Source organism: Pongo abelii, chromosome 4 (assembly GCF_028885655.2).
Source record: "Pongo abelii isolate AG06213 chromosome 4, NHGRI_mPonAbe1-v2.0_pri, whole genome shotgun sequence".
Classification (NCBI taxonomy): domain Eukaryota; kingdom Metazoa; phylum Chordata; class Mammalia; order Primates; family Hominidae; genus Pongo; species Pongo abelii.
In genome coordinates, this window is record NC_071989.2 from 143072865 (window position 1) to 143098695 (window position 25831).

A 25831-nucleotide genomic window follows, 5' to 3' on the forward strand; every position below is an offset into this window, starting at 1 on the left:
CCTCCCGGGTTCAAGCAATTCTCTTGCCTCAGCCTCCTGAGTAGCTGGGATTACAAGTGTGTGCCACTATGTCTGACTGATTTTGTATTTTTAGTAGAGACAAGGTTTCACCATGTTGGTCAGGCTCGTCTCAAACTCCTGATCTCAGGTGATTCGCCCGCCTTGGCCTACCAAAGTGCTAGGATTACAGGCATGAGCTAGCACATTACACTTCTTAATCTTCTTCTTTTTTTTTTTTTTTTTCTGAGACAGGGTCTCCCTCTGTTGCCCAGGCTGGAGCACAGTGGTATGATCTCGGCTCACCACAACCTCCGCCTCCTGGGTTCAGGCAATTCTCTCGCCTCAGCCTCCTGAGTAGCTGGGATTATAGGCATGCACCACCACACTCCAGCTAATTTTTGTATTTTTAGTAGAGACAGGGTTTCACCATATTGGTTAGGCTGGTTTCTAATGCCCAACCTCAGGTGATCCTCCCACCTCATTCTCCTAAATTGCAGGGATTACAGCCGTGAGCCACCATGCCCGGCCCTTAATCTTCTTTAGATACACTTTCTTATACCTGTATACCTGCACACCTGTTTCCATGATCTGGATTGGACTTCCATATCCTTGTCTTTGAGTTTAAACGTTTGTAGAGTTTTTCTTTGTTTTGTTTTATTTGTAGGGTTTTTCATTTGCTACTTATTATTTACATGTCTCCCCTGCCTGCTCTTTGCCTTCCTCTCAGAAAAGAAGGAAAACTCTGGTCTGGTGGAGTAGGCTTATTTATCCAGTGTCCAGAATTGAATGTCCAAGCTTATTGCCTCAGGATAAACTTCCCTTATAAAATTTTATTTAAAAGCTCGTGTTGGCTGGCCATGGTGGCTCATGCCTGCAATCCCAACATTTTGGGAGGCCAAGGCAGGCAGATCACTTAAGTTCAGGAGTTTGAGACCAGCCTGGCCAAAGTGGTGAAACCCTGTCTCTACAAAAAATACAAAAATTAGCAGGGCATGGTGGCACATACCTGTAGTCACAGCTACTTGGGAGGCTGAGGCAGGAGAATCGCCTGAACCCAGGAGGCAGAGGTTGCAGTGAGCTGAGATTGCACCACTGCCCTTCAGCCTGGGTGACAAAGCGAGACTCCTTCTCTTAAAAGAAAAATTAAATAAATAAAAAATAGATAAAAGCTCATGTTGGCCAGGTGCCATGGTTCACACCTATAACCCAATACTTTGAGAGGCCAAGGCAGAAGGATTGCTTAAAGCTAGGGGTTTGAGACCAGCCTGGGCAAGAAAGAAGAATCTGTCTCTATTAAAAAATTTGTTTAATTTTTTTAATTAAAAAAGAAACAACTCATGTTAGTAAAGCACCTGAAGCAGCATTCCAGATTCCAGAACTGTTCAAGGACTGCTGGCTGGGCACAGTGGCTCATGCCTGTAATCCCAGCACCTTGGGAGGCGAAGGCGGGAGGATTGATTGCTTGAGTCTGGGAGTTTGAGACCAGCCTGGACAACATAGTGAGATTCCACCCCTACAAAAAAAGTTTTTTAATAAGAAAAATAAAGGACTGCTCTGCATCTTTTTTTTTTTTTTTTTTTTTAAACAGTCTCGCTATGTCACCCAGGCTGGAGTGGCAGTGGCGATCTCGGCTCACTGCGACCTCAGCCTCCTGAGTAGCTGGGATTACAGGTGTTTACCACCACGCCTGGCTAATTTTTGTATTTTTAGTAGAGACGGGGTTTCACCATGTTGGCCAGGCTGGTTTTGAACTCCTGACCTCAATGATCCACTGGCCTCGGCCTCCTAAATTGCTGGGATTATAGGCGTGAGCTACCACACCTGGCCTGCATCTTGTATTTTTCCTGAACTCTGGGATTTACTGTCTGTTGTGTGTAGTTTTTTCCAGGTGAGAAGAGCAACTCATTACTTTCTAGTAGGAGTGGCTTTTGAATCTACAGTTCTCACTTCTTTTTTTTTTTTGTGAGATGGAGTCTCACACTGTCATCTGGGCTGGAGTGTAGTGGCATGATCTTGGCTCACTGCAACTTCCACCTCCCGGGTTCAAGTGATTCTCCTGTCTCAGCCTCCAGAGTAGCTGGGATTACAGGCACCCGCCACCATGCCCAGCTAATTTTTTGTATTTTTAGTAGAGACAGGGTTTCACTATGTTGGCCATTCTGGTCTCGAACTCCTGACCTTGTGATCCGCCCTCCATGGCCTCCCAAAGTACTGGGATTACAAGCATGAGCCACCGTGCCCGGTCTCTAGTTCTCACTTCTTTAACTCAAATTATGTATTTCTATTTCTGAGTATAGGTACACAGATTACATAAATATTTAATTTTTTTTTTTTTTTTTTTGAGATGTAGTCTGGCTCTTGTTGCCCAGGATGGAGTGCAATGGCACAATCTTGGCTCACTGCAACCTCCGCCTCCTGGGTTCAAGTGATTCTTCTGCCTCAGCCTCCCAAATAGCTGGGACTACAGGCGCGTGCCACCATGCCTGGCTAATTTTTTGTATTTTTAGTAGAGACGGGATTTCACCGTGTTAACCAGGATGGCCTCAATCTCCTGACCTCGTGATCCGCCCACCTCGGCCTCCCAAATTGTTGGGATTACAGCCATGAGCCACCGTGCCTGGAAAAATTAAATTTTTTTTTTTTTTTTTTTTTTGAGACAGAGTCTCGCTCTGTTGCCCAGGCTGGAGTGCAGTGGCGCGATCTCGGCTCACTGCAAGCTCCGCCTCCCAGGTTCACGCCATTCTCCTGCTTCAGCCTCCCGAGTAGCTGGGACTACAGGCGCCCACCACGACGCCTGGCTAATTTTTTGTATTTTTAGTAGAGACGGGGTTTCACCGTGTTAGCCGGGATGGTCTCGATTTCCTGACCTCGTGATCCTCCCGCCTCGGTCTCCCAAAGTGCTGGGATTATAGGCGTGAGCCACCGCGCCCGGCCGAAATATTTAAATTTTGACATTTAAAAATCTGAGCTCTTCTTTCTCCTTCAGGCCTTTCTTGAAACTACATTCTCTGATCTTCCCCATTTAATATGCAATACCCTAATCCCACCCCATCCCTCACCATCCTGACACTCCTAATCACTCTTACCTCCTGTATTTTTCCTATAGCATTTATCACTGACATACCACATATTTTGCTTATTTTTTATTCTTCCCTTAATAGGATGTACGCTCCATGAGGACAAGGGTTTTTATCTTTTTCATTCATTTTTTTGTCCTAGCAGTTAGAACAGTTCCTAGTATATAATAGACACTCAGGAAATATTTTTTGAATGAATAGATGGAACTTTCCTTCTTCCATTAAAATCTTAAGAGCTTTTATTATCTTCCTTTAATATAGTCAGTGTACTTGTTTTAATATGTAATTTCATTATTCTTTTCTCTCTGCCTGTTTTACTCCTTTCCATCAATTGGAATACTTAAAACCTTACCTATGACTGGCTGGGTGCGGTGGCTCACGCCTGTAATCCCAGCACTTTGGGAGGCCGAGGCAGGCGGATCATGAGGTCAGGAGTTCAAGACCAGCCTGACCAACATGCTGAAACCTGGTCTCTACTAAAAATACAAAACAAACAAACAAACAAAAAATTAGCCGGGCGTGGTGGTGCGCACCTGTAATCCCACCTACTGAGGAGGCTGAGGCAGGAGAATCGTTTGAACCCGGGAGGCAGAGGTTGCAGTGAGCAGAGATCGAACCACTACACTCCAGGCTTGGCAACAGAGGGAGACTCCGTCACAAAAAAAAAAAAAAACAAATCTTACCCATAACTTTTTTCTTCTCCGTTTTTATCTGTGTAAAGAAAATAATAATGGTTAAATATCATAGTTACTTATTAACTCATTTTACTAAGAAGCTTTCCTCATTTGTAGTAGTATTATTTTTTCTTGTTTATTAGTATTCTTTGTTACATTGTTTGTATGGTGGGAGAATCAATGACAGCTGCCATTAATCGTCACCCAGCACTTATGGACCACTTAGTGCAGTATTCTAAGTGCACTACCCCCCAGCCACATACCGGTACCAGCGGGTGGCCTGTTAGGAACTGAGCCACACAGCGGGAGGTGACCAGTGGACGAGGGAGCATTACTGCCTGAGCTCTGCCTCCTGTCAGATAAGTGGCAGCATTAGATTCTCATAGGAGCACCAACCATATTGTGAACTGCGCATGCGAGAGATCTAGGTTGCATGCTCCTTATGAGAATCTAATGTCTGATGATATGAGGTGGAACAGTTTCATCCCAAAATCATCCTCCACCGTGTCCCCACCAGTCTGTGGAAAAATTATCTTCTGCGAAATCAGTCCCTGGTACGAAAAAGGATCACTGACGTAATGGATATCTTTTTGGTCCTTCATGTATGCCTTTACTTTGTCATCTGCAATATAACTTCATCCTTCCTATGGTGTTGCTTGGATTGTTACATCATTATCACTGTCGTTAATATGGTAGATAGAGTGTTTAGATCTATTTTATCAACTAGGAAACAGACACTGTGGAGATCAGATAACTTTGCCATGGTCAGTTAGTTAATTTCAAAAGACTTTTAAGTGGGGCTATACCTACAGTTTAATAGATGTGTGTGACTTCTTAAAAAAAGATACTTTAAAAAAATTAACAGTAAATTTGTGAATTCTCTCTGAAAATATTCTTTTAACAACTGGCATTTTAAAAGTTCTGGATGTATTTTTAAAATATGTTCTTTTGTGGGGAATGGGGGTTTTCTGTTACAGAAATCATTCCAGACTGGGACAAATGCACGTCTAGATGAACGCATTTTTGCTATGTGTCAAGTGAAAAACCAGCCCTTAGTTTACCTTATGCTCACAACTCATCCCAGTTTGTATAGAGTTGACAATCTCTCAGATGAGGTAAGATGGATTGCTTTTTTGTGGCTTTTACTTGAAGATTAGTAAGCCTAATCATAGTCCAGTACAGAAATGAGGAAGGGTTTGTTTATTATTTAAGGCTTTAGCTTTTATTTTATTTTATTTTATTTTGGCTAAGTCTGAGTAAAGAAATTTTAGTATAGGGAAGCTCCTAAAAATAGTGCCTTTAAGTTTCCTAAAATACCATCTGTAGAGCAGATCTAAGAAATGGAAAGATTGTCAAATTGACCAGAGCAACTTACTAATTTATTCAAACAAATCGATCTTTTAACAACTGACATTTTAAAAGTTCTGGGTGCATTTTTACTCACTTCAGCAGCAAATATACTAAAATTGGAATGCTACAGAGAAGATTAGCATGCCCCTTGCGCAAGGATGACATGCAAATTCGTGAAGCATTTTTAGGAACAGAATACCGAACACTGCATGTTCTCACTCATAAGTGGGAGTTGAACAATGAGAACACATGGACACAGAGAGGGAAATATCACACACTGGGGCCTGTCAGGGGGTGGGGACAAGCAGACGGAGATCATTAGCACAAATATAATGCATGTGGGGCTTAAAACCCAGATGACAGGTTGATGGGTGCAGCAAAACACCATGGCACATGCATGCCTATATATCAAACCTGCATGTTCTGCACATGTGTCCCAGAACTTAAAAGTATTAAAAAAAAAAAAAAGTTCTGGGTGTATTTTTAAAATATATTTTTTCTGGGGAATGGGGGTTTTTTGTTACAGAAATCATTCCAGACTGGAACAAGTGCACGTCTAGATCTGAGAGTGAAATTACATCTGAACACCCAGTTCAATGTAACAGTGTCCTTGAATTAAAGAAAAAATAGTTATCTAAGTTGTAACATTGTTTTCCTTTGGTAGAAATTTGCCAGAATTAAAGTCACAAGAATGAAAATGTTAAATCATAATCTTTTTAAAATTGTGATCAAGTTAAGATATATATTTTGGAAGTAATGTTTTGGTTAAAAACTTTTCAGGCCAGGTACAGTGGCTCACACCTGTAATCCCAGCACTTTGGGAGGCCAAGGCAGGTGGATCACCTGAAGTCAGGAGTTTGAGACCAGCCTGGCCAACATGGTGAAACCCCTTCTCTACTAAAGATACAAAAAATTAGCCGGGCTTGGTGGCGCATGCCTGTAATCCCAGCTACTTGGGAGGCTGAGGCAGGAGAACCACTTGAACCTGGGAGGCGGAGGTTGCGGTGAGCCAAGATGGTGCCATTGCACTCCAGCCTTGGCAACAAGAGTGAAATTCTGTCTCAAAAAAAAAAAAAAGAAAGAAAAAACAAGATCAGAAGTTAGTTTGGCTTTATTGGGAGTCACAGTAGCTTAGTTAGATAAGTGATAACTATTTCGTCATTTTCTTTATATTTAAATATGAATAATTGGCTGGGTGCGGTAGCTCACGCCTGTAACAGCACTTTGGGAGGCCGAGGCGGGTGGATCAACTGAGGTTGGGAGTTCGTGACCAGCCTGACCAACATGGAGAAACTCCATCTCTATAAAAATACAAAATTAGCCGGGTGTCGTGGTGCATGCCTGTAATCCCAGCTACTCGGGAGGCTGAGGCAGGAGAATCGCTTGAACCCAGGAGGCAGAGGTTGTGGGGAGCTGAGATTGCGCCATTACACTTCAGCTTGGGCAACAAGAGCGAAACTCCGTCTCAAATAAATAAATAAATAAATAAATAAATAAATAAGAATAATTGTGATTTACCTAAGCAAGGCCCAGACTTGTAGAGGTAACATTCATTTAATTTTTTGTTGTTGTTTAATTGTGACTCCATATTTCCTATATTTAAAACCTTTACTCTTTTACTTAATTCCTCAGGGAGCACTCAACATCAGTGATAGAACCATACCTCAGCCCCCCATTCTTCAGCTTTCAGTGGAGAAGCTGAGCAGAGATGGAGCTTTCCTCATGGATGCAGGCTCTGTAAGTAATTTGACTTATCCTGACCCTCACTGCAAACTACTATACTGTTTTAATTTAGCATTTGGTTTCATTCCCTTTAATATCTCTCTTCTTGAACAGATTTCATATTTTAACCTATATACAGTCTTACACTGATTAATGATGTGTAAGTCATGACTTATATGATGGTGATCCCATAAGATTTATAATGGAGCTGAAGAATTCCTATCATTTAGTATTTACTATGCTATATTTTTTTATTATTGCTTTGGAATGTACTCCTACTTAATTTTTTGAAAAATTAACCTCAGGCGGGTCCTTGAGGAGGTATTCTAAAAGAAGATCTTATTATCATAGGAGATGACATTTCTATGCATGTTACTGCCCCTGAAGACCTTCCAATGAGACAAGATGTGGAGGTGGAAGACAGTGAGATTGATGATCTTGACGCTGTATAGGCCTGGGCTAATGTGTGTTTGTGTTTCAGTATTTAACAAAACAATTTAAAAAGTAAAAGATAAAAAATTTTAAAAATAGGGCCGGGCATGGTGGCTTACGCCTATAATCCCAGCACTTTGGGAGGCCGAGGCGGGTAGATCATTTGAGGTCAGGAGTTTAAGATCAGCCTGGCCAACATGGCGAAAATCTCTACTAAAAATACAAAGAAATTAACCGGGCGTGGTGGTGCATGCCTGTAATCCTAACTACTTGGGAAGCTGAGGCAGGAGAATCGCTTGAACCCAGGAGGCAGAGGTTGCAGTGAGCCAAGATTGCACCACTGCACTCTAGCCTGGGCAACAGAGCAAGACTGTCTCAAAAAAAAAAAATTTAAAATAGAAAAATGCTTATAGAATAATGATATAAAGAATATTTTTGTACAACTGTACAATGTGTGTTTTAAGCTAAGTGTTATTACAAAAGAGTCAAAAAATTAAAATAATTTGGCCAGGCATGGTGGCTTATGCCTGTAATTGCAGCGCTTTAGGATGCCAAGGCAGGCGGATCGCTTGAGGTCAGGAATTCGAGACCAGCCTGGGCAACATGGTGAAACCCTGTCTCTACTCAAAATGCAAATATTAGCCAGACATGGTGGCTCAAGGCTGTAGTCCCAGCAACTCAGAAGTCTGAGGTGTGAGAATCACCTGAGCTGGGGAGGCTGAGGCTTCAGTATGCTGAGATCACACCACTGCACTCCAGCCTGGGCAACAAAGTGAGACCTATTCTCAAAAAAAAAAAAAAAGAAGAAGAAGTTGGCTGGGCCCAGTGGCTCACGTCTATAATCCCAACCTTTTGGGAGGCCGAGGATGGCAGATTCCTTGAGCCCAGGAATTCGAGAACAGCCTGGGCAATATAGCAAAACCCTGTCTCTACTCAAAATACAAAATCTAGGCATGGTCACATACACCTGTAATACCAGCTACTTGGGAGGCTGATGTGGGAAGATCACCTGAACCCAGGAGGTTGAGGCTGCAGTGAGCTGAGATCATACCACTGCGCTCCAGCCTGGGCAGCAGAACAAGGCCCTGTCTCAAAAACAAAATTAAGAGGCTGGGCGCAGTAGCCCACACCTGTAATCCCAGCACTTAGGGATGCCAAGGCGGGCAGATCACCTTAGGTCAGGAGTTCGAGACCAGCCTGACCAACATGGAGAAACCACGTCTGTACTAAAAATACAAAATTAGCCAGGCGTGGTGGCACATGCCTGTAATCCCAGCTACTTGGGAGGCTGAGGCAAGAGAATCACTTGAACCTGGGAGGTGGAGGTTGTGGTGAGTCAAGATCGTGCCGTTGCACTCCAGCCTGGGCAACAAGAGCAAAACTCCGTCTCAAAAAAAAAAATTAAAAGAAGTTTATAAAGTTATAGTAAACTAAGGTTAATTATTGAAGAAAGAAATTTTTTATATATATCTAGTGTAGCCTAAATGTAGAGTGTTTGTAAAGTTTATAGCAGTGTCCAGTAATGTCCTAGGCCTTTACATTCACTCATCACTCACTGACTCACCCAGAGCAACTTTCAGTCTTGTGCACTCCATTCGTGGTAAGTGCCCTATACAGGTGTACTGTTTATCCCTTCTGCCATATTTTTACTATACGTTTCCTATGTTTAGATACACAAATACTTAGCATTGTGTTACAGTTGCCTACGGTATTCAGTACAGTAACATACTATAGATGTTTGTAGCCTAGGTACAGTAGGCTATACCATTAAGGCTTGTGTAAATCCACTCTATGATGTTCACACAATGAAATCACTTAACAACACGTTTCTCAGCATGTATCCCCATTGTTCAGTGAGTGATTCATGACAGTACATTTGTCTGCCACCTTTCCCCTCCATATCCTCCTTGTTTCATGCCAAGCATAAAATGTCTCATCAGGTAAATACTAATTATTATTAATTCAGTTAAAGGCTGTACAAACTCACTAAATATACTTACCTTTTTGACCTTTTAAAATATACTCAGGCTGGGTGTGGTGGCTCACACCTGTAATCCCAGCACTTTGGGAGGCTGAGGCAGGCAGATCTCTTGAGGTCAGAAGTTCAAGACTAGCCTGGTCAATATGGTGAAACCCCATCTCTACTAAAAATACAAAAATTAGCTGGGCATGGTGGCACACGCCTGTAGTCCCAGCTACTCTGGAGGCTGAGGTGGGAAATCGCTTGAACCCAGGAGGCGGAGGTTGCAGTGAGCCGAGATTACACCACTGCACTCCAGCCTGGGTGACAGAGTGAGACCCTATCTCACAAATATATATATAAAATAAAAATAAATGTACTCACTCAACAGACTCACCTTTATGTATGCTACATCTCAAAATAATTTTATTCCTGTCCCTAGGTACTGATGCTTTGGGTTGGAAAAAACTGTACACAGAATTTTCTGAGCCAAGTTCTAGGAGTTCAAAACTATGCATCAATTCCACAGCCTATGGTAAGACTCTTTTATTATAGTGATTATAAAGGGCATTTCAAAGTTGGCAAAAACATGAATATCCCCTATTTTGATTATCAGAAAATAATAACAAAATCATACCAAAAATTTTTATTGATAGGTTTTCATATTGATGGATTCTATGACTCCACTCATAGAATCATTAGGGAATTTATGTATTTAAAAGGCAGATATGCCAGGCGCAGCGGCTCATGCTATAATCCCAGCACTTTGGGAGGCCAAGGCGGGCTGATCATGAGGTCAAGAGATCAAGACCATCCTGGCCAACATGGTGAAACCCCTTCTCTACTAAAAATACAAAAATTAGTTGGGCATGGTGGCGCACACCTGTAGTCCCAGCTACTCAGGAGATTGAGGCAGGAGAATCGCTTGAACCCGGGAGGTGGACGTTGCAGTGAGCCAAGATTGTACCACTACACTTCAGCCTGGCAACAGAGCGAGACTCCATCTCAAAAAAAAAAAAAAAAAAAAAAAAAAGATAGATATGCCAGGCGTGGTGGCTCACACTTGTAATCCCAGCACTTTGGGAGGCTGAGGTGGGAGGATCACTTGAGCCCTGGAGTTTGAGACGACCCTAAGCAACATAGTGAGACCCCATAACTACACAACATTTTTAAAATAGCTGGGCATGGTGGCACACAACTGTGGTCTTAGCTACTTACGAGGCTGAAAGGGGAGGAGTGCTAGGACCTGGGAGGTTGAGGCTGGAGTGAGCAGTGATTGTGCTGCTGCACTCCAGCCTGGGCAACAGAGCAAGAACCTGTCTCAAAAAATAAATAAATAAAAGACAGCTGTGTCAGGATTATAGCTAGGATAAGCACTGGCTTTCAGGCCTTAAACAGAACTACTGGACTAGATGACTAAGCGTTTTAAGTAATGAGTAAGAAATTGTTATATTTTTAATAATACCTGAACGAATCAATTAATTCTTGATGTCATGCTAAAATGAAGGGAAGAACTAAGAGGTTTTTTTAGATGAGGGCTTAGAAACTATGCCCAAGGGGTACCTGCTACTTGTTTTTGTAAATAAGGTTTTATTGGAACATCCATGCCTGTTCACTTATGTATTGTTTATGGCTACTTTGGTGTAACAATGGCAAGGTTGCCCGGGCGTGGTGGCTCACACCTCTAATCTCAGCACTTTGGGAGGCTGAGGCTGGCGAATCACCTGAGGTCGGGAGTTCAAGACCAGCCTGGCCAACATGAAGAAACCCCCGTCTCAAGGCGAGGCGTGCGAATGACCTGAGGTCAGGAGTTCGAGACCAGCCTGGCCAACATGGAGAAACCCCCATCTCTACTAAAAATACAAAATTAGCCAGGTGTTTTGGTGCACACCTGTAATCCCAGCTACTCTCCCAGCTACTCGGGAGGCTGAGGCAGGAGAATCTCTGGCAGGAGAATCGCTTGAATCTGGGAGGCAGAGGTTGCAGTGAGCCATGATCACGCCGTTGCACTCCAGCCTGGGCAACAAGAGCGAAACTCTGTCTCAAAAAATAAAAAACAATGGCAAAGTTAAGTAGTTGCAGCAGAGACCAAATGATCTGCAAGCCTAAAGTATTTACTATATGGGCCTTTAAGAAGTGTGCCTACTCCTGTTCTAGATTATTCGTAGAAAATTGTGGTCCCAAGTCAAGTTGCATTGGCATCACTGAGGGAATTTTTTAGGAAAGCAAAATCTCGGGACCACAACCCTGTCCCAGACCTCCTAAATCATTATCTATAGTTCAAGAAGATGATCAGGTGATTCATATACATGTTAAAATTCAAGACCAGGCATGGTGGCTCACACCTGTTATCCCAGCACTTTGGGAGGCCGAGGTGGGCAGATTGCTTAAGCCCAGGAGTTCAAGACCAGCCTGAGCAACATGGTGAGATCCTCGTCTCTACTAAAAATACAAAAATTACCTGGCAGGTGGCACACACCTCTTATTCCAGCTACTTGGTGGGGCTGAGGTGAGAGAATCACTTGAGCCTTGGGAGGCAGTGGAGGTTACAGTGAGCCGTCATCACACCAGTGTACTTCAGCCTGGGCAACAGAGCAAGACCTTGTCTCAAAATAAATTAAGTTAAATTTGAGAAGTAAGCCGGGCAATGTGGCTCACTCCTATAATCCCAGCACTTTGGGAGGCTGAGGCAGGTGTATTGCCTGAGCCCAGGAGTTCGAAATCAGCCTGGGCAACATGGCAAAACTCATCTCTACAAGAAATACAAAAATTAGCCAGGCATGGTGGCACACACCTGTAGTCCCAACTACTCAGGAGGCTATGGTGGGAGGATCACCGGAGCCTGGAGGTTGAGACTGCAGTGAGCCATGATTATGCCACTGCACTCCAGCCTGGCAACAGAGACCTTGTCACAAAAAAGAAAAAAAAAGTAATTAAAAAAATAAAAATTTGAAAAGTACCATAGACCATACATTAGATATGTAATTAAAGTAATTGGATATTGTTGGTTTTGGTTAACAGACAGACCTTCCAGAACTTGATACACCAGAATCTGCCAGAATAATAGCTTTCATCTCTTGGCTTAGAGAGCAGAGACCATTTTTCCCAGTACTTTATGTAATAAGGTAAGTTGAATTTTCCATTTGCTAGTAGTAAAACAATTTGTTTGTCCTTGCCAGGACCTGACAAGAGTATAGCAAAAAAAAAAAAGGAGAAGAAAGAAAAAGAATTCTCAATAAATAGCAGTAAATCATGCCTTATATCCAATTATTGGAAATACTGAACTTTTTTCATTTTTAATTGACTAATAAGTGTATATATTTATGGGGTACACTGATTTCTTGATACATGTATACACTGTGAAATGATCGAATTAGGCTAATTAACATATTCATCTTCTCAGCCAATTATTGTTTTCTTGTGGTGAGAACATTTAAAATCCATTATTTTGCCTATTTTAAAATATACAATACATTATTATTAACCATAGTCATCATACTGTGTAATAGATCACCAGAATCTATTCATCCTAACTGAAATTTTGTGCCCTTTGACTAACATCTCCTTTCCTTCTCCACAGCCACTTCCTGCCACCTAGCCTCTAATAACCATAATTCTACTTTCTACTTATATGAGTTCAACTTTTTTAGGTTCCACACATAAGTAAGATTGTGTGGTGTTTGTCTCTCTGTGCCTGGTTTATTTCACTCAGCATAATGTCACAAATGACAGAATTTCCTGTTTTTTAAAGGCAGAATAGAAGTCGCCGGGCGCGGTGGCTCATGCCTGTAATCCCAGCACTTTGGGAGGTCGAGGCGGGCAGATCACCTGAGGTTGGGAGTTCGAGACCAGCCTGACCAACATGGAGAAACCCCGTCTCTACTAAAAATACAAAATTAGCCTGTCATGGTAGCACATGCCTGTAATCCCAGCTACTCGAGAGGCTGAGGCAGGAGAATAGCTTGAACCCAGGAGGTGGAAGTTGCGGTGAGCCAGGATCATGCCATTGCACTCCAGCCTGGGCAACAAGAGTAAAACTCTGTCTCAAAAAAAAAAAAAGGCTCAGTAGAATTCCATTGTATATATATACCACATTTGAAAAATCCATTCATTCAGTTATTTCCATATCTTAGCTATTGTGATTAATGCTGCAATGATCATGGAAGTGCAGACATCTCTTTGATATACTGATTTCAATTCCTTTGGATATATATTCAGAAATGGAATTTCTGGATCAACTATTTCTCTTAATTCCACCATAAGCTTTTCCCTTAAACAACTTGAAATTTACATAATCAACCAAGTATTCTCAGAGAAAGCCTCTAGAAGTAACTGTTTATATAGTAAATGTTATTATGGTTATGAGGAAATCAAAAGCCTTCTGACAAGTCTGTTTATTTTACTGCTACATTTTACCTAAATTTTTTTGCTTTTATTCCTAAGGGATGAGAGTCCAATGAAAGCAAACTTCCTTCAAAACATGATAGAAGACAGAACAGAATCTGCATTATCATATTATGAATTCCTGTTGCATATACAGCAACAAGTAAATAAATGAATGAATGAAGAAATTTGACTTAATTATTTCTAAGGAATGTCATGATAGTGCAGAATACCTGGAAATGTGTAATACCTTCTTTTTCTATTATGTTTGTGGACTAATGTGATGATTGAGATGTTCTCACTGTGATTTCAACAACCTATAGCAAATAAAAGACCACAGCAGAGAATCAAACATGCAACTCAAATACTGTATTTTTCAAATCAGAATATAGCAACATATGATTGGATACTTTTTTCTTGCCAATTATGTTTGAGTTGTTATGGATTAAAATAAGACAAGACAATATTGCAGAGGCAAAGTACATTTTGTAAAATAAAGATTTCTGTGTTCTATATGTATATTTCTCATTTTTAATTTTTCTGAATCTTTGGCTGCTACATTTAAAACCTCACAAACCTAAGTGTTGCAGGGAAGTTACAAATTCATTGGTAGTGATGTTTTTAAAATGAAAACAATGGGAAGTAAATATAATGTAAGAAAACTAGAATTCATTCCCCACACGTGTCTTTTTTTTTTTTTCTTTGTTAAGGAAGGGTAAGGATTGTTGACTAAAACTAGAGTAAACTAATTCTAGTATAGCTTGAGAAAAATATGAAGAAACACATTCAGGCTTTAAAATCTGTCAGTATTCTTTATACTTGAAGAACAAAGTCACTTTGATTTGAAGTGAGAACTATCATTAGGTGGTTTTCTGATTTCCTGACGAAGAGTTGGACATACTGTCTTAATCTGTAGTGAAAAGAATTTGAGCTGTCTTCATAAACACTGGGACTGGCAATGATAATAGGGAGATAAGAAACTTTAAATTAATCTTGATCCTTTAAGTGGATTTTATTTGGTGCATTTCTGCTCTGGGTATATAATAAAAGTGGGGGTTTTTGGTGAAATGAGAGTGAAGAAATGAAAGGTTTCTAAAGTGCTATTCAAATACATCAGTAACATTTTTCTAAGGAGTTTAATTGTTAAATTAGAAGTCATTCATAAGAAATATTTATGCTTGAATATGAAAATCTATTAAAGCATAAATGCTGCTGTTTGATTTGGTGGATATTAAGATTATACACATCCAACATATTAAAGTTATGAAAGAAACTTGATTTCTGAAAATCCTTAAGAGACTGCTTTCTTGATTCAGCTAGAGAAATATTATAGTCAAAACTATTGAGTGAATTTTGTTTACAAATAGGTAAATTATACATTTGTATATTTAAAGTGCTGTGACATAGTATCTTTAAGAGTTTGGCTCAGTTTTCACAGATTTTGTCTTAAGAATTTCTTAAATATGTTCATGTATAATACTTGATCAAAATATTTTTGGGTTTTTTGTTTTGTTTTAATGGGTTAGAAAATGTGTTTACAATCTTGGTCTTATATGATCACCAATGGAATAGTAACTTTCAGGTTTATATCAATATGAGCTGACTTTAACTGAGTTGTTTGGGATAGGGAAGAAGCAGTCCCTCTACAGTATACAACTACTGCTTGCCAGCTGGATCAAAATAATCATGTTTTATGAAAATATCTCCCTTAAGCAGTGTTAAGGTTGGTTTGCAGTGTGTAAGTGGCACATTGAACTGGAAGTTTTCTTGAAAGCTGCTTCATCTATTAAGAAGCAATTTTCAAATTGTAGCAAATTATATTATCCCCTCTTTTAAAGAAACAGTCACTATATGCTGATGTTTCTTAAAATAACTAAAATGTTCCTCTTAACATGATTTTAAATGGAGTGATTTGTAGGTCCCTTCTTAGTAGTAAAGAATCTTCTAGAGGGAAACATTTGTACTTTTAGGGATAATCTTCCTTGTGCCTCACTACATCCCTAAGTGGGTATGACTCTTGTTATTACCACATGCTTTATTAGTATATTTCACAAATTTACTTTTAAATATTATTTTAGATACTGTGTAACATGTGCAATTCAGAATAATTTTATAACAGGTCATGAAAAACATAACTTTAGTTAGGATTCACAATATTTGTTTTCCACATAATGAGAGAATGAATGAGCCTTTGGAGATACTGATATAAAGCAATTATTTTTTGCAATGTTGAATGTGTTTTTTAGTTTGATTCTTTTTTTTCCCCCCAATAGGGCACTACCTGCCATATCATCTTATATTACTTTTTGATGTAAAGCAACTAATATTTACACTATGCCATATTTTTTTTAATCATAGTTGTAAATTATGAAAGATCCTTGAATTTTCTACAGATCTACAACTACTAATGTAACAGACAAGGGCAATCTTGGTATTTAAATCTGAGCATGGCAGTTCTACCATAAAAAGTACTCTATTTTTCTAATTTCTAGGATTTTTAAAATAACATTTCTGTAAGTCTGACATACTAATAGTCACTCAAGCAGTACCATTTATTTTAGTTTGCATATATTTTCACTGTTTTTAATTTAATGTATTGAGTCTAATAGACCGTTTTGCAATAATTAGAATAAAGATTTATTTCTTCTAATCAAAGATACATAACAGCTATTATCTAGGGGACCACCAAATGTGATTTCAAAATTTTGTTAACTATTACAAATGTAATCCTTATATAGAAATTTTAATTTTGTAAAGTAGTGTATAATATTGTAATATTAAATTCTTGTTCTCAAATTCAAGTATGTATTGATCTTCAATGTGCTGTGTTAAATCTTGCTTCTCTGAAACGTTGGAGACAAGATTCGTCTTCCTTTTTACAGTTTGTAATTTTCACTGTTTTATTCCTGTAAAAAAAAAAAAAAAAGTCATTTGTAACCCATGCAAACAATCGTTTGATCTGTGCTAACTTATCAACTTGGCTATTCAATAAAGTTAATTGAAAAGAGCTTATATATAGTGACTAGTTATTTAAAGTGATATGAGCCAAGTACAGTGGCCCACACCTGTAATCCCAGCAGTTTGGGAGGCCCAGGTGTAAGGATCACTTGAGGCCTGGAGTTGAAGACCTGTCTGGGCCAGATGGCGAAACCTTGTCTCTACAAAATAGTTTTTAAAAGTAGGCTGGGCGTGGTGGCTCATGCCTGTAATCCTAGCACTTTGGGAGGCCAAGGCAGATGGATCACCTGAGGTTAGGAGTTCGAGACCAGCCTGGCCAATATGGTGAAACCCCATTTCTAATAAAAGTACAAAAACTTAGCCAGGCACGGTGGCGCATGCCTGTAATCCCAGCTACTTGGGAGGCTGAGGCAGGAGAATCGCTTGAACCCTGGCTGAGGTTGCAGTGAGCCCAGATCGCGCCATTGCACTCCAGCTTGGGGAACAAGAGCAAAACTACATCTCAAAAAAAAAAAAAAAAAATAGACCAGGTGTGGTGGCTCATGCCTGTAATCCCAAAACTTTGGGAGGCCGAGGTGGGCAGATCACCTGAGGTCAGGAGTTTGAGACCACCCTGGCCAATATGGTGAAACCCCGTTTCTACTAAAAATACAAAAATCAGCTGGGCATGGTGGTGGGTGCCTGTAATCCCAGCTACTTGGGAAACTGAGGCATGAGAATTGCTTGAACTTGAGAGGCGGAGGTTGCAGGGAGCTGAGATAGCGCCACTGTATTCCAGCCTGGGCGACAGAGCGAGACTCAATCTCAAAAAAAAAAAAAGTGTAATCCCAGTAAAAAAAAAGTGCTGTAATCCCAGCACTTTGGGAGGCCGAGGTGGGTGGATCACAAGGTCAGGAGTTTGAGACCAGCCTGGCCAACATAGTGAAACCCCATCTCTACTAAAAGTACAAAAAATTAGCTGGGTGTGGTGACGGGCACCTGTAATCCCAGCTACTTGAGAGGCTGAGGCAGGAGAATCGCTTGAACCTGGGAAGCGGAGGTTGCAGTGAGCCAAGATCGCACCACTGCACTCCAGCCTGGGTGACAATGTGAGACTCAGTCTCAAAAAAAAAAAAAAAGTGGCGGGGCATGGTGTCTCACACTTGTAGTCCCAGCTATTCAGGAGGCTGAGGTGGGGGGATCCCTTGAGCCTAGGAGTGTGAAGCTGCAATGAACCATGATTGTGCCACTGCATTCCACCCAGGGCAAGAAAGCAAGACCCAGTCTCTTTAAGTAAAAAGTGGCACGAACAACTTGCCAATTACTAAGTAGTGCTATGTTGTGCATCCAAATTATGTCAATGAAAAAACTATTGCTGAAGGTGCTTTAAATAGCCTACATAGATGTCTGGGAGGTCATAAACTGAATTCTTGATGCTTGCTCTTCAAGGATAGCTGGGTTTGAAATTCTATATCAAAGGTTATTTTTCCATTGATAATTTTAAGATATTACTCCATTGTCTTCTGTACCCTCGTGTCATAAGAAGATAACTGGCCAGGCACGGTGGCTCATGCCTGTAATCCCAGCACTTTGGGAGGCTGAGGCAGGTGGATCACCTGAGGTCGGGAGTTTGAGACCAGCCTGACCAACATGGAGAAACTCCGTTTCTACTAAAAATACAAAATTAGCTGGGCGTGGTGGCGCATGCCTGTCATTTTTGTATTTTTAATAGAGACAGAGTTTCACCATGTTGACGAGGCTGGTCTCGAGCTCCTAGCCTCAAGTGATCCACCCGTCTTGGCTTTTATCCTTAATGTCTATAGTTTTATTACTGTTGGTTTGTTGTTTATTTTTTTGAGACAGAATTTCACTCTCGTTGCCCAGGCTGGAGTGCAATGGCGTGATCTCGGCTCACTGCAACCTCCACCTCCCGGGTTCAAGCAATTCTCCTGCTTCAGCCTCCCAAGTAGCTGGGATTACAGGCATGCGGCACAACACCTGGCTAATTTTGTATTTTTAGTAGAGACAGGGTTTCTCCATGTTGGTCAGGCTGGTCTCGAACTCTTGACCTCAGGTGATCCGCCTGCCTCAGCCTCCCAAAATGCTGGGATTACAGGCATAAGCCACCGTGCCCAGCCTGTTGTTTATTTTTTTATCCTGCTTGTTATTCAGAGCACACTTTAAAGATCCTTGTATACAATTCTGAAAAACTCCCAGCCATTTCCTTTTCAAATATTTGAAAACTGTTCTATAAAATTAATTCTTTCTGGAATAAATTTCTATTCCAACTTTTAACTCGGCTGGAAGAATTTAAGTGTTGTATTTCTTCATGTTTGTTGGAATATGGGTTTTCAGGCATATTTGAGTGGAAGTATTTTTATTTTTGTTTTAGTTCATCTCTTTTTGTTTATGCCTACCTCTTATCCAAGGGTTTTATAATTGCCTTTTCCTGACCCCTTTTCCAGAACTAGGACTCATAGTGGTGCTTCTGGGCTCCTATTCTGTAATGATTTGGGGATACCATCATTGCAGTCACCTATAGTGGGAAGTGTAATTGTTGCCCTCCTTTCTGCCTTCTTTCTTTTAAAGCAGAAATCCGAGGCTGTGTAGGTCAATAGCGAGTTATGATTTGAACATTTCGGAGCAAGGACAGGCTTTAAACAGTTTGGTCTGGTCTTCCCTGTCTCATATAGAGCATGACTAATGCCTGTCACCCCATAAAATGTTCTCTTTCTCCTGCTTCTGGACCTGTAGCCCACCAGGCATCTGATTTCAACTCTACACTTCCTTGTGTTTCTGGTTCTTTGATCTGCTGAGATGTTTCTCTCATGGTTTTGAATCAAGCAAGCTATGTTTTGTCTCCTTTTTTATTTTTAACTGTGTGTAGTAGAGGAATCCAAGCATCAACTTACTGCCATAATTGTAACCCCAAAAACTGGATTCTAATTTTATCACTTAATTATTGCTATTCAATCTGTTCAGCTTTGTATCTACAGTTTATTTTAAAAATTACTAATATTAGCCTACCTAAAAAAAAATACTAGGATCAAATACAAATCATACAAAAAACTCACTGAAAATGCCAAGTTTTGACACTTGCTCTAAGAGAAAAATTTCTGCAAATATTCTGGTAAATTTAGTCTAGTACTAAAGTCTGGTACTCAGTGCTAGACTTGGGGCAAAGTGGTACTTTTTTAAAAAAAAAGGAAGGGCCTGGCCAGGTGTGGTGGCTCATGCCTGTAATCTCAGCACTTTGGGAGACCGAGGTGGGCGGATCACAAGGTCAGGAGTTCAAGACTAGCCTGGCCAACATGGTTAAACCCCATCTCTACTAAAGATACAAAAAATTAGCGGGGCATGGTGGCATGTGCCTGTAATTCCAGCTACTCGGGAGGCTGAGGCAGGAGAATCGCTTGAACCTGGGAGGCGGAGGTTGCAGTGAGCTGAGATAGTGCCATTGCACTCTAGCAGGGTGACAAGGCAAGACTCTGTCTCAAAAAAAAAAAAAAAAAAAAAAAAAAATGGAAGGGCCTGCCCTCGTAAAGTCTATAGTGAGGGAGATAGAAATTAGTATGTATGTATGCACATCATGTATCAAAGAATCACATACCACTGAGATGTGCTAGGAAGGATAACTGAAACTACAGGAACCCCAACAGGAAAAGGTTCCCCAGACATTGGTAAGCACATAACATGAAATCTTGACACTTTAACTCTCACCTGACTTAAATGAGCCATCATATATCAAAACATCTATCTAAAGAACTGAAACTTTCATCTGGCTTTTATAGGCTATCTCAAATGAAAAAATCTTTTGTTTACCCTGGGATTATATTTAGACAACTTTGTTATTAAAGGAGAAGAAGGAAGAGACATGTTGTTACTTGTATGTTTAAGAGGTTAGACGCTTTTCTAGGTAGATACCCACAACCCTAAGTTATGTTTGTTTCCTTTAGACCTTGACTACGACAAAAGGAGATTGGACCTCTCTGAATATGAGTTTCTTTCTTATAATTTAACCTTTCTTTTTTTTTTTTTTTTTTTGAGACGGAGTCTCGCACTCTCGCCCAGGCTGGAGTGCAGTGGCGCGATCTCGGCTCACCGCAAGCTCCGCCTCCCGGATTCTCGCCATTCTCCTGCCTCAGCCTCCCGAGTAGCTGGGACTACAGGCGCCCGCCACCATGCCCGGCTAATTTTTTGTATTTTTAGTAGAGACGGGGTTTCACCGTGTTAGCCAGGATGGTCTCCATCTCCTGACCTTGTGATCCGCCCGCCTCGGCCTCCCAAAGTGCTGGGATTATAGGCGTGAGCCACTGCGCCCGGCCTAACCTTTCTTTTTTAGATGTTCACTAATTACGTTCTAAATAGGTCTTCACAATTGCTTTATGATGCCAATTTGAGGGTTTACAACCTAGAGATTATGGAAAAACACTACTATTTTAGATAACTGGTGAGACACTGAGATGGCAGAGGATTGTTTTCTGGGAATTTATTTCCACCTAAAAATTTAACACTCTTACACTCTTAACTAGCTTAGTAGCTGATATATATTAGGCACTCAAATAATTGATGAATGAATGAACAAGGTCAAACATAACTTAGTGAAACTAGAAAGTCCATCCACAATCATAAAAGGTGTCTTTTTATGTTCCCTATTCCCTTCCATTCTTTGTTCAATGCATTTGAATTTTTTATTCTCTCATAAATCATAGTTAAGATTCAATTTTGCATTATATATTATACATATTACTTTAGCATTGTTAGTGTTTGCATAATAGCATATTATTAGCTATTTAATCAATATTTATTATTTTTCTCTCAATATTGGAAATATGAATTAATTCCAAGTTTTCACAGTTATTCATTGAGCATCTACATGTTCATTATTTTTTTCTTTTTTTTAGACAAGGTCTCACTGTCACACAGTAAGTGCACTGACAGGATCATAGCTCGCTGCAGCCTTGACCTGCTGGGCTCAAAGGATCCTCCCACCTCAGCCTCCCAAGTGACTGGGATTACAGGCTATTTTTATTTAATTTTTATTTTTTTATTTTTATTTTTTGTAGTTTTTGTAGAGATGGGGTTTCACCATGTTGCCCAGGCTGGTCTCAAGTGTCTGGGCTCAAGTGATCCTCCAGCCTCGGCCTATCAAAGTGCTGGGATTACAGGTGTGAGCCACCATGCCCAGCCAGTTTTTTGTTTTTGTTTTTGTTTTTTCCTTCTTGTGAATATTTTACCTATGTTAAGTTTTAAGTGATTACTATTATAAATCAAGAGACTTTTTTTAGTTCCTACCACATATTATGAGAATGCTAATTTATCATCAGCATGTTATGATTTGGAGCATGAGTTTGTCCTCATGAATGGGGACTATTTCTTTATATTAGTTGGCAGGATTAATCAGTGTGTCATAATTATCACTTCCTCAAATCGTGCTTCTCCGTGGTGATATCAAACTGCAGTATCACTTAGAAGGATAAGATTCTTAGCAATTCAGCCAGGGTCATGGCAAGGGTGGCACAAACCAATTGGTCTGTGTTGGAAGCTTTCTCCCTGAATTCTTCCTTCAAGTATTAGGGGTTTTGAGTCAGGATAATACTCATGTGCAATGATTTGGCAAAAGAGATGAGGCATGAAAATAATTCACTTTATAGGAGTGCTGAAAACACCAGGTACAGGAGGGCTTCACAAGCCTGGAGAGGCCAAGCGTGGTAGCTCATGCCTGTAATCCCAGCACTTTGGGAGTCTGAGGCAGGAGGACTGCTTGAGCCCAGAAGTTCAAGAACAGCCTGGGCAACATGGCAAGATCCTGTCTCTAAAAATAAAAAATAGGCCGGGCGCAGTGGCTCACACCTGTAATCCCAGCACTTTGGGAGGCCGAGGCAGGTGGATCACAAGGTCAGGAGATTGAGACAATCCTGGCTAACACGATGAAACCCCATCTCTATTAGAAATGCAAAAAATTAGCCAAGCATGCTGGCACATGCCTGTAGTCCCAGCTACTTGGGAGGCTGAGGCAGGAAAATCACTTGAACCCGGGAGGTGGAGGTTGCAGTGAGCTGAGATCGCACTGCTTCCTTCCAGCCTGGGTGATAGAGCAAGAGACTTTGTCTGTAAATAAATAAATAAATAAAAAATAGCCAGATGTGGTGGCATGTACCTGTGGTCTCAGCTACTTGGGAGGCTAGGTGAGAGGATCAGTTGAGCCTGGGAAGTCAAGGCTGCAGTGAGCCCCGTTCGAGCCACTGCACTCCAGCCTAGGCAACAGAGGGAGACTCTGTCTCAAAGAAGAAAAAAAAGCATGGAGACTGCCTGAGCAAGGGAGGCCAGAAACCTTAAACTGCCACTCTCTTAGAGTAGCAGAAATCCTCATCAGTGTCACTCTGGGGTAACATCGGAGAGTAACATTATCCAAGGAGCCAAATGATTTTGTCCCAACCCACGACAACATCCACACATTTATATTAACTCTTTTTTTTTTTTTGCGACGTAGTCTCCCTCTGTCACCCTGGCTGGAGTGCAATGGCATGATCTTGGCTCACTGCCACCTCCACCTCCTGGGTTCAAGCGATTCTCGTGCCTCAGTCTCCCAAGTAGCTGGGACTACAGGCATGTGCCACCATGCCCGGCCTGTTTTGCAGTGTTTATAACATACTAAAAGTTAATATAGGCCCGGCGCGGTGGCTCACGCCTGTAATCTCAGCACTTTGGGAGGCCGAGGCAGGTGGATCACCTGAGGTCAGGAGTTGGAGACCAGCCTGGCCAACATGCGGAAACCCCATTTCTACTAAAATTACAAAAATTAGCCGGGCATGGTGGTGCGTGCCTGTAATCCCAGCTACTTGGGAGGCTGAGGCAGGAGAATAGCTTGAACCCAGGAGGTAGAGGTTGCAGTGAGCCGAGAGATGGCACCACTGCACTCTAGCCTGGGCGAGAGAGTAAATAAATAAATAAATACTGTAAAACAAAATATTCAGTACCATCTAAAATTACATTTATTTCATGAGGTTCACTACTTGGCTTTTGGTTTGTTATACTAAGCTCCATTCTCATTAAGGAGAGGACTATTGACATGTCTCCTATTGAAACTGTTAATTCACTCTGTTTCTTTTAAACTTTGAGTGTTTAAGGGTGTTTAACAACTATACTTGAGAAAATTATTGAAATACAATTTCTGGCTGGGTGCAGGGGCTCACACCTGTAATCCCAGCACTTTGGGAGGCTGAGAAGATTGGATTGTTTGAGCCCAGGAATTTAAGACCAGCAACACAGAGACCCAATCTCTACTAAAAAAATTTTTTTTTTTAATTATTGGGGCTCGGCCGGGCACGGTGGCTCACGCCTGTAATCCTAGCACTTTGAGAGGCCAAAGCGGGTGGATCACAAGGTCAGGAGATCGAGACCATCCTGGCTAACACGGTGAAACCCCATCTCAACTAAAAATACACAAAATTAGCCGGGCGTGGTGGTGGGCGCCTGTAGTCCCAGCTACTCGGGAGGCTGAGGCAGGAGAATGGTTTGAACCTGGGAGGCGGAGCTTGCAGTGAGCCGAGATTGCGCCACTGCATTCCAGCCTGGGCGACAGAGCAAGACTCCATCTCAAAAAAAAAAAAAAATTATCTGGGCTCAATCCTGTAGCCCTAGCTACTCAGGATGCAGAAGCAGGAGGATTGCTTGAGCCCAGGAGTTCAAGGCTGTAGGCTGCAGTGAACTATGATTGTGCCACTGCACTCCAGCCTAGACCATAGAGTGAGACCCTGTGTCTACAAAAATAAAAATTTGACTCATTTTGGAGTTTAGAGGAAGTAATTTGCTAATTTCTGAAAATTTTTCTTGAATTTCTTTTAAGCAGTTTCATCAATTCATTCTTTTACTCTTTTTCTTTTGAGACGAGGTCTGGCTCTATCACCCAGGTGGTTGTGGAGTGATGCAATCATGGCTCATTGCAGCAAACTTTCTGCCTCGTTTTAAATTTTTTAAAATTTCTTGATTTTTTTTTTTTTCTAGAGACAAGGTCTCACTATGTTACCCAGGCTGGTCTTGAACTCCTAAGCTTAAGCAGTCCTCCCACCTTGGCCTCCCAAAGTGTTGGGATTACAGGCGTGAGCCACTGTGCCTGGCCTCTTTTTTTGTTTGTTTTTTTGAGACAGAGTTTCACTCTGTCGCCCAAGCTAGAGTGCAGTGGCGCAATCTCAGCTCACTGCAACCTCTGTCTCCTGGGTTTGAGTGATTCTCCTGCCTCACCCTCCCGAGTAGCTGGGATTACAGGTGTGCGCCACCATGCCTGGCTAATTTTTGTATTTTTAGTAGAGATGGGTTTCATCATGTTGGCCAGGTTGGTTTCGAACACCTGACCTCAAGTGATCCACCCACCTCAGCCTCCCAAAGTGCTGGGATTAAAGGCATGAGCCACCACGCCCAGTCATTTGTTCTGATTTTATTTTATTTATTTATTTATTTTATATATGTATTTTTGAGATGGAGTCTCCCTCTGTTGCCCAGGCTGGAGTGCAGTGGCATGATCTCAGCTCACTGCAATTTCCGCCTCCCAGGTTCAAGTGATTCTCCTGCCTCAGCCTCCCAAGTAGCTGGGATTACAGGTGCATGCCACCCACGTCCGGCTAATTTTTGTATTTTTACTAGAGATGGGGTTTCACCATGTTGGCCAGGGTGGTCTCGAACTCCCGACCTCAGGTGATCCGCCCGCCTCGGCCTCCCAAAGTGCTGGGATTACAGGCGTAAGCCACCGCGCCCTGCCTAATTTTTGTATTTTTAGTAGAGACGGGATTTTGCCATATTGGCCAGGCTGGTCTTGAACTCCTGACCCCAGGTGATCCGCCTGCCTCAGCTTCCCAAAGTGTTAGGATTACAGGCGTGAGCCACCGCTCCCGGCCTTTTTGTTTTTTTCTTTTCTTTTCTTTTTTTTTTTTTTGAGACGGAGTCTCGCTCTGTCGCCCAGGTGGAGCATCTTTAGCATAAGAGGTGGTCATAAAATACAAGGAGAAAAAATAATAGCATGAGAGGTGGTCATAAACGACAAGGAGAAAAAATAAGGTGAAGGGGAATAGGGAGTGTTGGCAATTTAGATAGAATGTGCACGAAAGGCTTCACTGGGAAATTCTAATGTGAACAAAAACGCACAAAACGCGAGGAAAGCGCCTAGAAACACATCAGCCGTGTACTTCGGCGTAGAGAAGTTAAGGATGAGGTACAGGCACCAAGAACAAATCCCAGTGTAAGGCTCCCTTTAAGCGCGGCTCCCAGGGTTACGTATTCCCATTGCCTACAGGCGAGGC

General features: G+C 41.4%; 1 protein-coding gene and 1 pseudogene across 2 annotated transcripts in view; both read left to right on the plus strand.

Moving 5' to 3' along the window:
- Nucleotides 1-16605, plus strand: part of SEC24A (SEC24 homolog A, COPII coat complex component) — a 75597-nt gene extending 58992 nt beyond the window's left edge. Inside the window, exons 19-23 of one of the 2 annotated variants that reach the window (XM_002815893.4) lie at nucleotides 4729-4866; nucleotides 6734-6838; nucleotides 9658-9750; nucleotides 12237-12340; nucleotides 13659-16605. In XM_002815893.4, coding sequence (XP_002815939.2) covers nucleotides 4729-4866; nucleotides 6734-6838; nucleotides 9658-9750; nucleotides 12237-12340; nucleotides 13659-13773 — 555 coding nt within the window. In that variant the 3' untranslated portion in view covers nucleotides 13774-16605. Of the gene's footprint in view, nucleotides 1-4728; nucleotides 4867-6733; nucleotides 6839-9657; nucleotides 9751-12236; nucleotides 12341-12966 lie in introns of both variants that reach the window. The other variant, XM_054556567.2, reaches the window with a different exon arrangement.
- LOC112133544 (U6 spliceosomal RNA) lies at nucleotides 5188-5287 on the plus strand (annotated as a pseudogene).
- Nucleotides 16606-25831: the final 9226 nt, after the last annotated feature.